Here is a 14,396-nt window from a genome sequence, read left to right as displayed (position 1 = left end):
TAATAAGTAGATCACGGTAATATCATGGCCGGCATGTGGAAACAATTAATGTAGTGTCCTTTGGCACTAATTACCCAACCATCTTTCGGCTATAATAATGGTCAACTGATCCCACTCTACCTGTGATGGCTTGACGAAGGTAGAATTTCATGAAAATTCGAATCATATATGTAAGATTCAATAATCTTCCTTGCCTTTATTATTCTCCCAAAGGGTTTAATATACGCACATGAGATCTCTATCTATATGGAAAGTATATTGCAACTAGGAAAAGATAACAACTAAGTACAAAATCAAAAATCAAAGATAACTATTAATTATAAGATACTAGTTTATAACAGCCGGAGTAAAACACTGTTACAAAATTAATTAAATTTTTATATAAAAAAACTCAAAATTATTAATAAGTTATTTTAAGTAAATTGTTTTAAATAAATTATTAATTAGGAGATTTTTTAGTTATATAAAATTATAATCAGAAGAAACATCATAAATGGTCCCTGTGGTTTTCCAAAATCTGAAGTTTAGTCTCCGTGGTTTAAAAACCTCATAGATAGTCCCTGTGTTTTCAAAACTTTTAATGCTTGGTCCTTTTTGCTAACTCCGTTAGTTTTCTACCGTTAAATGAAGGGTATTTCCGTCATTTAACTATCCAGGGACCTTTTTATGAGGTTTTCTTTTATTTTATTTTTTAAAAAAGAAAAAAATAATTAAATTTAATATCCAATCGGTCTCTCTCTCTCTCTCTCTCTCTCTCTCTCTCTTACATACACACTCATACCTGCAACAACCTCACCATTTCCTCTTCAATATCCTTATTCATCATTAACTCCAAATCAAACATCTCCACCGTCCACTCCTCCTGGACCACCGACTGCACCCACCGTGGCAAATCCACCGCCCCACCGTACCAAATCCCACGATGCTCAACAATCGCCAGACATTTCATAGTCAAAAGCTTCAACCTTATCGTCAGCATCCCCCCTCGTTTACTCAACCTCCTGAGGATTAAAACTTACTGTCGGTGAACACACCTCCGATGAAACATCATTCCCTTCAGCAACCCACTACCCTATTATCTCATCCATGAATCGATCTCAAAGAAACCCAGATTGATGTTGATTTTTCCGACGAATCTGAGTCTCTTACCCCTTTCCTTTCAATCGACTTGCAGTCATCAACCCTTTCATCTAGGTAATGCATAAGTCGTTCTTGCACCCACTAACTTGATCCACATCAGGTATACACCCTTTAATTCCTCCTCCTCAGATCAGCTCATCCGAATTCAGTTTTGTTGACCTTTTTACAGACACACCTGGACCAAGTTTTCTAGTATGTGCAACCAGCAATAACCCATTTAGGTTTGCATCTCTGCGTGTCTTCTTTCTCTTAACCCCTAAACCTTTTCTTCTTTTTCTCTTTAGGATTTGGTTGATTTGATTCCATATTTGGGTATCTATCGGGCGAAAACCACTCCACATCTAGGTATCTATTAGAGCTTCATTTGTTTTTTTGGTTCCAAATCATTCCAGAAACGAAAGCCACACATGAAATCTGGGATTATTCTGGATCTTGTCCCAAAACAGCCCCTCTTGATGTGTGAATTGTTTGATGCAGGTGGGTATTTGGTGTATAAATAAGAACAAAAACAAGAAGAAGGGAGAAAATGGGAATGGAAGGGTTCAAAATGATGAATAGTGTTGGGTTTTATTTTTCTTGTTTCTTTGTATGTTTGTTTGTAGAAGGGTTGGGATGTATTTAACTGTCTTCCAGAAATGATTTCAGATTCAAAAAAAAAAATTGTTCCAGAAACGATTCTGAATTCACTGGTTTGGGGGTTTGTCAATGTAGGAGAAAGGGTGGGTGGAAGGCTTCCAATGCATTGTAGACGACATAGGATTGATCCTTGAGGGTTACTTTATCGATTATCTTGGTAGTGGTGGTGGTATGTTTATATGTGTGTTCTTGATTATTGAAGAACAAACCAATATATGTGTTGGTTGCTGAAGCGTGCACGCGCGCGTGTGTGTGAGAGAGAGAGAGAGAGAGAGAGAGAGAGAGAGAGAGACCTTTTATATATTTAATTATGTTTAATTTTTTCTTTTTTTAAAAAATACGAGAAAACATCATAAATGGTCCCTAAGGTGGTGAAATGACGAAAATACCCTTCAGTTAACGGACGAACTTAACGGAGTTACCAAAAATGACCAAACATCAAAAGTTTTGAAAACACAAGGACCATCTATGAGGTTTTTAAACCACGAGGACTAAACTTCAGATTTTGGGTAACCATAGGGACCATTTATGATGTTTTTTCTTATAATCCTTGATTTAAATAAATATGTGTAATTATATCACTTTATAATTTGTATTAATTTTATTTTAATTTTTATTCTAATGTTATTAATTAATATAATTAGAGTGAAAAATTTAAAATTTGAAATGAAGAATCAATAGGTTGACAAGTGGCATGCATTAATTAGGAGACATAATAGGGTGACATGTGACAAAAAGAGAATAAAATATATATTAATTAGAAGACCTAATAGGATAACACATGTCAAAAGGAGAATAAAATTATTCTTTTATTAGAATAGGGATTTGTTATTAATAGTGATGTGTTATTTAATAATCCATTGCACTCGAAATAGAGGGGGACGAATGGTAAGACTACATCGGCATGCACCAACTAGTATGGAACTGTGAAGGGGCATGTAACACATGTATTTCCCCTTGATCAGCAACGTTCTCTCGTACGGAATGGATATTCGTCACAATACGTTAAGTGTGTTATGTTTATGGGGATGTCCTGCAAGGTATATGACACTAATGTTATTAGTTATCAAAATAAACAACATAACTTTGGTGAAAGGACAATGACGTTGATGAAAATCATAATGTTGTTACAAAGCTGTACAAAAAAGTAATAATATTCTGCTTCAAGGGATGAATAGGGTGATATGTTAAGAATGATCATGTGGTGAAGGCTTTTGTTGCATGATAAAACAAGGCATGTTCTTCAAATACTCTGAACTTTTCGGCGATCCACCAAGTATAATACCAACGTCCCAAAAATCACATTAAAATTTTTCATTTTTAATTAAGTAACAACCATTGTTCATTAGAGTCAACCATCAAAAATATAAGTACCAAGTACAAAAACAAAAAAAAATCCAAATCAAGTATCATAAAAATCTCTCATAACAAGCCACTGGATCATGTGTATGATCATGCCTTCGCTTTCCCCCAATCATCTGATATACTTGAAACATGACACCGAAACTGTAAGCCAAAACTTACTAAGTTCCCCCCCAATATACCACACATAATCAACATAACAACATATATAACATGTGTAACGAGCCCACTCAGCCATCGAACTGGAATACCCTGGCCTAATCAGTCATTGGACTGGAATCCCATCATGTAACAGGTCCACTCAGTCATTGAAATGGAATAGTCTGGGCCCAATCAGTCATCGGTCTGGAATGACCCGGTCTGTTGGCCTACGCACAGAGCAGTAAATCCTCACCCATCCTGCACTATGTCGACATATGCATAAACATAATAATACAAACAATCATAACCAATCATAACCCTAAAGTAATATAGCAAAATCCAATGACTCAACCTTGGTGCCTTCGACCCATAAATATAGTGATAAATTCACCTGAACTAAAGCTGAATCTCAACAAACCTACCGATAGGAGCTAAATGAGCTTATCCCTCTCCGAACACCTACATCCCAAACTAATAACTCTATTAGGTTATATTCATGATAATACGTAACTTGTATTTATTTTATACTTATATATATATATATATATATATATATATATATATATATATATATATATATATATATATATATCATATTCTACAAAATGAATAGGTTTATTCTCCTATTGACAAGTGACACACTATTACAACTCTTCCTTAATAGTATATCTCACATATCATGTCACTTGTCAACCTATTAATTATCCAATTCAAATTTTGAATTTTCACTCTAATTACATTAAATTAGTAATTGATTATCCATTTCAATTTTCAAATTAATTGATTCTTCATTTTAAAATTCAAATTTTAAATTTTCTCATTCTAGTTATATTAAATTAACAGCATTAGATTAAAAAATAAAATAAAATTAATACAAATTATAAGGTGATATAACTTCATGTATTTATTTTAATCAACGATTATAATTTTATATAACTAAAAAACATATCTCTTAAGTAATAATTTATTTAAAATAATTGATTAATAATTTTGATTTTTTAATATAAAAATTTAATTAATTTTATTACCGTGATTCTCACGGGTTATAAATTAATATATATATATATATATATATATATATATATATATATATATATATATATATATATATATATATATATATATATATATATATATATGAAATCTTAGATTACACACCAAGTTCATGCCAAAACCAAAAGGTTGTTGATTTTTTGACTAGGCTTTTTATCTATCCACTGAAAAAATAGTGGATGGACAATTATACCCTCGTTTAATTTAGACAAAGTTAAACATAACTAGTAAAGCTTCCCCGCTTTACGAGGGTTGGAAGTCATCGGTTGAATGCAAACGAATCAAGTTCCTCAATTGTTTTTCCTTAAATAAAAGAAATATTCAACATGGTGAAGTAATGAAACGGCATGAAATGGTCCCCAACACTAAGAGTGAGATTTTGCCTATGCATACTACTACTTTTGTATCCAAATATGACATGTACTGTCTTCACCCTTGTCGGCAACTACCACTGTATCACAAGAGGAGACACCAAACGAAATTAGACCTGCAACAAATAAAGGCAAAACGAAATCCATAAGCAAAATGCAAAATCTCATCATGATAGTAGACTAAGAATCCATTTCTCCACACAACATTTTGAAACAAATCATACACTGATAGTAAAAAAAACCGAGTAAAAGAAGTCCCAAAAAACAAAGACGACCACAAAATAATTGAAATTATTGTTTCAACTTCCAACTCTTTGTAATCCATCCAATTCATAATTTTTTTAGGCCAGCATGTACGATTGATCAATCAGAGGGATTGAATCTATAACCATGAACCGAATGAACCAAATTACAGGAATAAAAATACAAGTGAATAGAAATACAAAGAAGGGAAATAGACAAAACATTTCAAAGTAATATGCCCAGAAGTTCCTCACATATGAATGATAGGCTCTAAAGGTTTGTCGATATAACATCTTAACCCTTTGAAGATCTCGCGAACTGTATTTGTCAACCCGAATTCATACAATCAAAGTCAAAGGTTAAAAATAAATGTGATAAACAACTTTAATAATGAAAAGCTGAAAGTACCATACTATAAAAGAAAGTTACAATTTTTTCTGAAACATTACCGTCTAGTATGTGTCTATTCAGTAGCACAATTTTGAACGTTGAGTTGTCGTTTGTAATAACTATGAATAGGAGGAAATGACTGCTAACCCATTTGACGTAATTTTGGCCTAATAATTTTTATTTTCCTTATTTACTCATTATAGATAAAATATAAATAAAATCGAATCATTCATATACAAATTAACCAAAAAGGCAAACCCTGCCTATTATTTACTGCATTTATATCCTAAAAGTAGAAAAGTCACCAAATGACAATGTAAAAAACATGAAAAAATAGGTCCAACTTCAAAGTACATTGTTATTTAGGGCATTGTAGTCTTAAAAATGGAAAATGCACCTAATAACAATGTAGTTAGGTTTTTGATGAAAAAAGTCAAAAGAAAAATACAAAAAAACAGGGGGGAAAAGTGAAAATTCAAAGTATGTTGCTATTTACTGCATTTGCCACCAAAACTTCAATACAAATGCTTCATGTCACATGCAATGTTCAAATAAATAATTATTAAAAATGATTAGTTGCAATTAGAGGTCTATAACAAACAAAAAGAGCAATACGGGACGCCAAAGAAACACATCAATACTATATAAACCTGAATGAATGACTATTTTACCCTTCAGCCTATTTAATACATACAAATAACACAAAATAAACATATACTCAATAATCATTATGAAATTAAACCCAAAATATCAAAGATCTTTAAGCCCAAAATTTGAATCTAAGATGTAAAAAAGACATAAATAACCCTAAACCACCTTATCGTCGCCACAATGTCGGGCTTGGTTGTCAAAGTTTCCAGATGCCCAACTGACAGCCGGCAACGTTCAGCCTCCGGGTAACCATCTTTGCTCGTTTTGCCTAATAAAAACGGGACATTCAACATCAGACACTAACAAATGGAATGAAGTAATCTATATATATATATATATATATATATATATATATATATATATATATATATATATATATATATATAAAGATTGAACATGAATCTTGGTTTAAGGTTGATTTGATACAGATACTAAAAATAAAAGATTAAAGATTTACAAAGAAACTATACCTCCTTCACAAGATCACTAACAGCAGGGACACCCAGACAACCAACTAACTGCAGTCCACATTAGGTAAGACTTTCTTTCTTTCAAAAGCGATAATACCTCAAGATCTATTTCAAACAAGCTGACTCATGATTTGGAGTCATAAGATCTATATCAAATATTTGATATATACTCAAATACTTTGTAGTTGCATGGATAGGAGGAAGTAGTAATTGAGAAAAAAGTTGATATCAGACCTCAACTATTGCCAACAGCTAAACTGGATGTCTTTCAGTTAAAAGTCAAGGCTGATATTGGTTTACTTGCACCTGGAACTTCGGTTCCTTCGGTATCTTCCACCTGAGGACACATGTTTTTAATCAAACCCTAATCAAAATGTTGAATGATTTATGACATTCTTAACCATACACATGGCACTAACCTGTGTATTTATGACATTTTTAATCAAGAACCGAAAAACATTCTTAACCATTTGTTTCTGCATTCAGTAAAAAAAGTTATATATATATATATATATATATATATATATATATATATATATATATATATGAGATTGAATAGTTGTAATAATAACTAAAAGTATATTTTAAAAAAAAACTAAAAACTTTAACCTTTAGTATAGACTCTTCTTTCCACATCTCAATTCCCCTAAAACAAAAAGACCCTGAAGATGTTCCTGTCAACAAATATTGGGAAAATTTTAATCATTGGTAAAAAAAATTATTGGTCTTCAAGTCAATGAACAGATCCACATCACATATGTGACATCTACTTGTATAAATTAATAATTTAATACCTAAACATCATATAAAATACATTGGTCTAAACTTACTTGACAATAACATATAGATAAACACTCGTAGTTTTTATTAATCTTAGTTAAGCAATAATGCAATTCTAAACCTAAAAAAAAATAGAAGATTATTCAATTGAAGATGTATATATAATAGGATGATGATGAGAACAGTGATGAGTCAATAGGGAAAAACGACACTAAGAAAACAATAGGGCTAAATCATAGTCCAGAATTGGTACTTCCCTGCAAGGATGTTGTACTCTTAGATTGTACCAAAACGATGATGCAGATGCTCCCATTATCATACCTGAAACATGAATTATTAAGATTCTTCTATAAAATTAATTAGAATTTTAGAAGATTCCAATCAATCTAATCTTGATCACAGTTCAAATTTGAATTCAGAGCATACACTTGAGCATACAATTAATTTTAGTTAAGCAATAATACCGTACTTATTCCCCTTTTCCTGATCAACTTGGAATTCTTTGAAACCTACAAACAGAAAAAAGGAAAATCAAATGACAAATTTTAAGCCATATTTATTTAAATCAAAAGAAGCAGAAAAAAATTGACTGAAAGAAGGAGGGTTAGGGTTCAATAGCCATATCTGATTGATAAATTGGTAACGAACAAAAAGGAAAAGAAAAAAATCAGTTGTACTTATCCCCAAATCGGAAATAGTTAGTGAAGACGGACATGTAAATAAAACTCAAATCGAAACAAAATCGCTTCTTCTCGTTCACACATGTAGTAGGTAAAACACTCCAGTCGTGCATGTAATTGTGTGAGAGAATAAATGATGATTGGATGCCTCTGATAGCCACCGGATGGACGACCCCGCTGCACTTTTCGGTGATCGGCATATGTTTGATCGATTTGGGGTTTTCGGGTCGCTTAAGCTTCGATTTGATTTCTTCCGCAACGCGATCGTAGATCATTTGATGAGGATATGGTGGAGCTTGTGTGGGAAACTCAAAGACGCTGGAGATGGCGGTGGTGGTCGAAGCGGATCTAGAGATGGTGGTGGTGGCGGCGACCGGTGTGGTGCTTTTAGGGCTTGTGGGGGCCGACGAATCTGAAACCCACTTTCTAGGGTAGGAGTTGGTGGAGGTAAGAAGAAGAAGAGAAGGCCGTTAATGGAGATTTCTTGAGCGGAGGAAGGAGGTGGTATGAGGCAGTGGGTTTCTAGCACTAGTAGAGTATACCGAGGAATAAAAAGAGTTCGACACATAAACATCAAATACAGAAAGCGAAACCTGATTGGTCGATAAAAAGGTGAAGCAAATCCAAAACGACACGTGTATACAAAGGAATTTACAAAATGACCTTTAAAAGAAACTACCTACAATTTTAACCATATATATATATATATATATATATATATATATATATATATAGAGAGAGAGAGAGAGAGAGAGAGAGAGAGAGAGAGAGAGAGAGAGAGAGAGAGAGAGATGAAGGGCCAATTATGTCAAACCTTAGCTATTTTACTGTAGATGAGGTTGGATAATTTTAATATATAGTATAATTATGCAAATACCCAACAAGTCTTCTTCTTCAATGGTCTTTTCAGTTTTCACTCATCACCGTAGAGCATGTCCTCCGGTCACCATCTCCAGTGATCACCTGCTCTAAACTATCATCTCCCTTCTTCTCCAAACCACCACTAAACCTCCGCCCCTCTCACTCAACTATAGGATCCCACTATCTGCCACTATCTTACCCTACTTTCCCGATCACCATCTCCGACAATCACTCTTACACCGGAAAGCAAACTAAAAATAGGAAACCCAAATCTCAAAACAACCTTGCCGCTTTCAGTCCTCTATCTTTTTTTCTTTTCTCAAGGTCACAAGTCTGTACCCAGCCTCGTCATTTTGCCCATTTGCATTTTCTCCAAGGATAATCGGGAAAAACAGGGAGGTTGGTAGTGTAAACTTCTGGGATTGTCTAATCAATTGCCGACCCTTTTATTTACGATACATTTGAAATATTTTAATAAAGAATACATATCTAAACTGCATAGGAATTCATTTTTGCTAATATCGCTTGTTCCTTAGACAATCTTGTAACCTTGATCACATCCACATGAACATTTAAATGTTTACCTGTGACACAAAACCATCTTTGTTTCTTGGAAATCCCACTGGTATTCAACCCAAAATCCAAAAACTTTTAATTTCTGTAATCCATTATTATAAAATTGATATAAGATGATAGCGGGTTATATTATATATCAGTGGTTGCCAGAGATGGTGATCGAAAAAAAGAGGGGAAGATAGTGGCCGACGGTGGGTTTCTACTTCTGAGTGAAAAGGGCGGAGGTTTACTAGTGGTGGCAAAAGGAGGGAGGTGATAGTTTAGAGGAGGTCATCGGGGATGGTGACGAGAGGGACTTGCTCTTTGTTGGCGACTGAAAGAGAACCGGAAGAAGAAGACTGGCTAGGCATTTACAGATTTGGTGTATATAACTTACCCTAAATTATATGAGAGTATAATTGTCCATCCACTATTTTTTTCAGTGGATGGATGAAAACGTTATGTGGAAAAATTAGCCCCCAAACCAAAATCCTAGACTGTCATCTGCCTCCAACCAACTCTTGACACACATTATGGGTTGTTTCTTAACACAAGATTTAGTTCCAAAACAGATTTGACGGACCAAAACACTCAAAAAGTGGAGCTCTTTGGTTCTAGGGTTTTGAAGGCAAAAAAAAAAAAAAAACGACAAAAAGGTGTTGTTATCTTGGTCCTATACTTCAACACAACACAAGCAACATTTAGGGAGCTACATACGGTCTTAACAATTCCAAACATGCCATTAACAAAATCCAAGAGCTTTAACAATGGATTGAACTTGTCCTTGCCAAAAAGTTTCAGAAATAAAATGCTTATGAGAAGATTTCAAGTGCTTTTGAGATCATATTCTTGATTCAAACTGAATACACTTGATATTAAGTGTTAAAGAGAATAATAGACATCATTTAGACCAACAAGAATATTTAAAATCCAATAAGCCCGACATCAAAGATTTCAAAACAGAAAACTCGCAATATATGCGATTTTGGGAGTACATTCACATGCTTTTTTGAGGTTATTTTTGTGGTTCAAGCTCTATACACTTTATCTCCAATGACAAGAGGACCATATGACACAACTTGAGAAGATCAGCAGGTTAGAACTCCACAAAAACGATAACAAAAAGCTCCGAAACAGAATTTTTGGAATATACATTTTTCTGGTGAATAGGAGGCTGTTGGAGGCTGCTCCGGCCTCCACAGCGCTGATGCATGTTCTAAGGACCATAAGAAACGGAGTGGAGAAAAGGTTCAACTGCCTGATGACCCGGTTCGCATATTACAACAAGAAACTTCACAAACCCTAGCAATGGCGGCAAGGGAAGAACCTAGGCTATTCACAGGATTTTTTTGAAATGAAAGGGAAGGTAGGTCGGTCTAATAGTAACAGGAAAATGGTATTAGGGTATAGTCACATCCACTTTTGATTATTCGAATTTGTGTAGCAGCCAAAGTGGGAAAGAAACAGGTCAGAGGTACCTGCGTCGCTGCTCGTTGAAGAAGGCACAAGTTTCGCAGCTTGGCGTAAATGGTCCCTACAGTTATCATGCGAACAAAACCCACCCCACTTGATATTCTTTCTTCACACTAACATATATATATATATATATATATATATATATATATATATATATATATATATATATATATATATATATATATATATATATATATATATATATATGGAAAAGAGAATATATGGCTATTAGGTATTTAAGCTTAGGAATAGAATATAAAACTCGACGTCCTTTTGTAGATGAACAATCAAATCCTTAAATTGATTTTACGATTTCCTAGCATATGGTTTCTTTCCTTCTTTCGATCTTAGTATTCACGATCATTCTTTATTGACTAATCATCTTCAACCCTAATATCGTCTTTTTTGATTTTGCATCGCTTGTTCCAGGTCGATTTTAGTCGTTAATTTTCCTGCAGTGATTGTCTTCTTCAAATTCACATCCCTTGTTCCATTCTAGGTAGTAATTAAATATTTCCCGGTAATAATAAAGATGTGCATTGTTTATCTTATTTAAATTAAAATTAACACATTCCCATGTGATGTACAGTGAAATTGGGTTAGTAGTATAATAACATTATCCATGATTCGTTTATTATGCTCAAAGCCCAATAAATTACTTCATAGAAAAGAAAATTGAAAGATCATGTTGTATATTCCAATTATTAAGAAAATAATAGGAATTACTTTGTTTTTCTCTTCTTTAATTCTATAAAGCACATATTACCTTATTGACAGTAAATAATGGAAGGTTCTTTTTGCAACATATTAAATTATACTTTGTTTGACAGCTCTACGGTTTTATATTTTCTAGCTATAAAAAATGTTTAAAATGTAAGTTCTTGTGTTTATATGTACTACAGGTCATTCACTATGAACACAGAAATACAAGTAACAGACAAATCTATTGAAACACATATGGTTAACGACATTGATGCAAATAGTTATCTAGAATCAACTTTAGAATGCGAGAAAATAAATGATATCAATGTAAATCTGGGTCATGATGGAGATGAAAGTATCATTGGAAATGTTTTCAGTACACCTCATGATGCATATACGTTTTATAATCAATATGCTTTTTTACATGGATTTGGTATACGAATTCATTGGGCCTTTAAAAACAAGACGACAAATGAGCCATACCGTAAAATGTATGTTTGCAATAAACAAGGCTTTAAAAGATTGAAGGCTAATAGTTCTGGGGTTGCAAAGAAACAACGTAGAAATTTGAGGACCGGATGCCAAGCAATGCTTCGAATTTCAAAAGGAAAAGATGGGATATGGTTTACGGACATGTTTAACGATACCCACAATCATGAGTTAAGTGTTACACCTACAAAAGTAATGAAGCATCGTTCTCATGGGAAGCTTCATCGTTCATTGGCATGTAAATCTCTTATGTTGGAGCTTGGTCAATCAGGATTAAAGCCTTCCCAAATAAAAAAGGTTGTTAATGCAATGAAAACTCCACAGGATCTTGATGTTACTTCAAAACAATGTGTAGATATATTATCTGAGCAACGAAGACAATACAAAGGTAAAGAGTTTTACGGGCTTATCAAACATTTCCAAGATAAAGCATTAGTAGATGATAACCAGTATTTTGTTGTGGATTTATTTGAGGACGGGTCTCCTCGAAATATTTTTTGGGCCGATGGAAGATCAAGGGATGCCTATACTAAATTCGGAGATGTTGTTGTCTTTGATGTTACATACATGACAAACAAATTTAAGATGCCATTTTCTCCATTTGTTGGGGTGAACCATCATGGTCAAACCATACTGTTTGGTGGTGCATTGCTAGAAAATGAAAAGGAAGAAACTTTTTGTTGGTTATTTGAGCATTTTTTAAAGTGCATGTTCAACAAGCACCCATCTGCAATGATAACCGATCAAGATAAAGCAATCGGTAATGCAATAAAAAAAGTGTTTCCAAACACTCGACATCGCTACTGTGCATGGCATATTAAGAAGCATGAGCTTGAACATCTCCGACCGCTTGTAGCCCATTATAGTGATTTTAAGGAGTCTTATAGACGGTGGGTAAAAAGTGATACAGTTGAAGAATTTGAAACAGAGTGGGAAGTTATGCGTGGTAAGTATAACCTTGAAAATTGTTGTTGGATCATCGATATGTATAACCAACGAAAACATTGGGTTAAAGCCTACTTAAAGGATGTTTTTTTTGCTGGCATGACAACCAGTGGACGAAGCGAGAGCATTCATTCCTTTTTTGATGGATTTGTAAATTCCAAGACAATGTTGAATGAGTTTGTAGTTCAATATGATAAAGCAGTTGAATCTCGAAGAGCCGTTGAAGAAGATGAAGACTTTAAGACTATGAACTCGAAGCCAATTCTATCTTCTGTTCATCCAATAGAAGCAAAAGCAGGTGAATGTTATACCAAAAAGATTTTTGACATTTTTAAAAAAGAATGGATAGAAGCTACACAAAATTTAACTCATGAAACATTAAGCAAATGTACAGAAGAAATCAAATATAGAGTTGGCCAAGTGGATATTGATAAAGCGCATTGGAGATTTGTTAGTTATCGTTTCACGAATCAAGTGGATGTCAGATGTTCGTGTGCTAAGTTTGAAACATATGGCATATTATGCAAACATAGTCTATACGTGATCAAGAAGAGAAATGTTCAAACCCTTCCTGACCATTATATTTTACCTAGGTGGACACTTGATGCAAGGTTTAGGTTGGGTAGTCATAGCGTCGGAATGCATGAGATCAATACCAAAAAGGAAGTTAGTGCCTTAACCCTATGGTATGTCCGTGCAAACTGTAACAAAGCAATCGAACATGCAAAAGACTCCCCTTCAAAGATAAAAAAGTTCAACAATTTAGTGATAAAGTTTTTAGAAGATGAAATTATTCAGAAAAAGCCAAATGGACCTCAAAACGTACCTCAAGATTCTTGTGTAGGAATTTCCCAGTTAGACATGATGCCTCATATATCTATTCGAGATCCAGTTTTTCTTACTAACACGAAAGGGCGTCCTAAAAATGCAAACAGGATTAAGTCTTCTTTGGAGCTGGCAAAGAAAAAGAGAACTTGTTCTCATTGCAAGGGTCTGGGTCATTATGCTACTGGTTGTCCAAGCAGAAAGGTATTTTTTTAAGCTTTATGATTTTTGTAATCTAATGCTCATTTTTTATTTTTCTTTTTGGTATAGGCAGAGGAGGCTTTACAAGAGAAACAATGAAGCTATTTTTTTAAAGTTATTCTAGGGGTGGTACAGAATAAGAGAACTAGCTGAATTTTTTTTATTTGATTTACATAAACCAATGAAATTGGTTATTTGAGAGTTTTCATTACTATAATAAAATAACAAAATTGGTTATTTGATACTTGAGTTTTCTCCACTCACAATGTACTTTATACTGTTTATTTTAATTAGTGATTTAGTATCATGGGCTCTCATTTCTTATTGGTATTTACTGTTTAATAATTGTTTCATGTTTGTGTATAAGATCCGATCACCATTCTTTGATTCTGTTATTATAAAATATTTTATGCACCAAGTGTACC

At 33.6% G+C, this 14,396-nt stretch overlaps 1 protein-coding gene across 1 annotated transcript; it reads left to right on the top strand.

Moving 5' to 3' along the window:
* The first annotated feature begins 11,721 nt into the window (after window positions 1–11,721).
* On the top strand, window positions 11,722–14,070 carry LOC145064941 (protein FAR1-RELATED SEQUENCE 5-like). Its single transcript, XM_079012302.1, has 2 exons — window positions 11,722–13,974; window positions 14,041–14,070. The coding sequence occupies exons 1-2, from the start codon at window positions 11,722–11,724 to the stop codon at window positions 14,068–14,070; spliced, it is 2,283 nt and encodes a 760-aa protein (XP_078868428.1).
* The last annotated feature ends 326 nt before the right edge of the window (window positions 14,071–14,396 follow it).

Source organism: Lactuca serriola, chromosome 7 (assembly GCF_051521515.1).
Source record: "Lactuca serriola cultivar US96UC23 chromosome 7, Lser_US96UC23_V15, whole genome shotgun sequence".
In the NCBI taxonomy this organism is placed as follows: Eukaryota; Viridiplantae; Streptophyta; class Magnoliopsida; order Asterales; family Asteraceae; genus Lactuca; species Lactuca serriola.
Note: the sequence above shows the minus strand (reverse complement) of the source record. Positions and strands in the feature narration are given on the sequence as shown.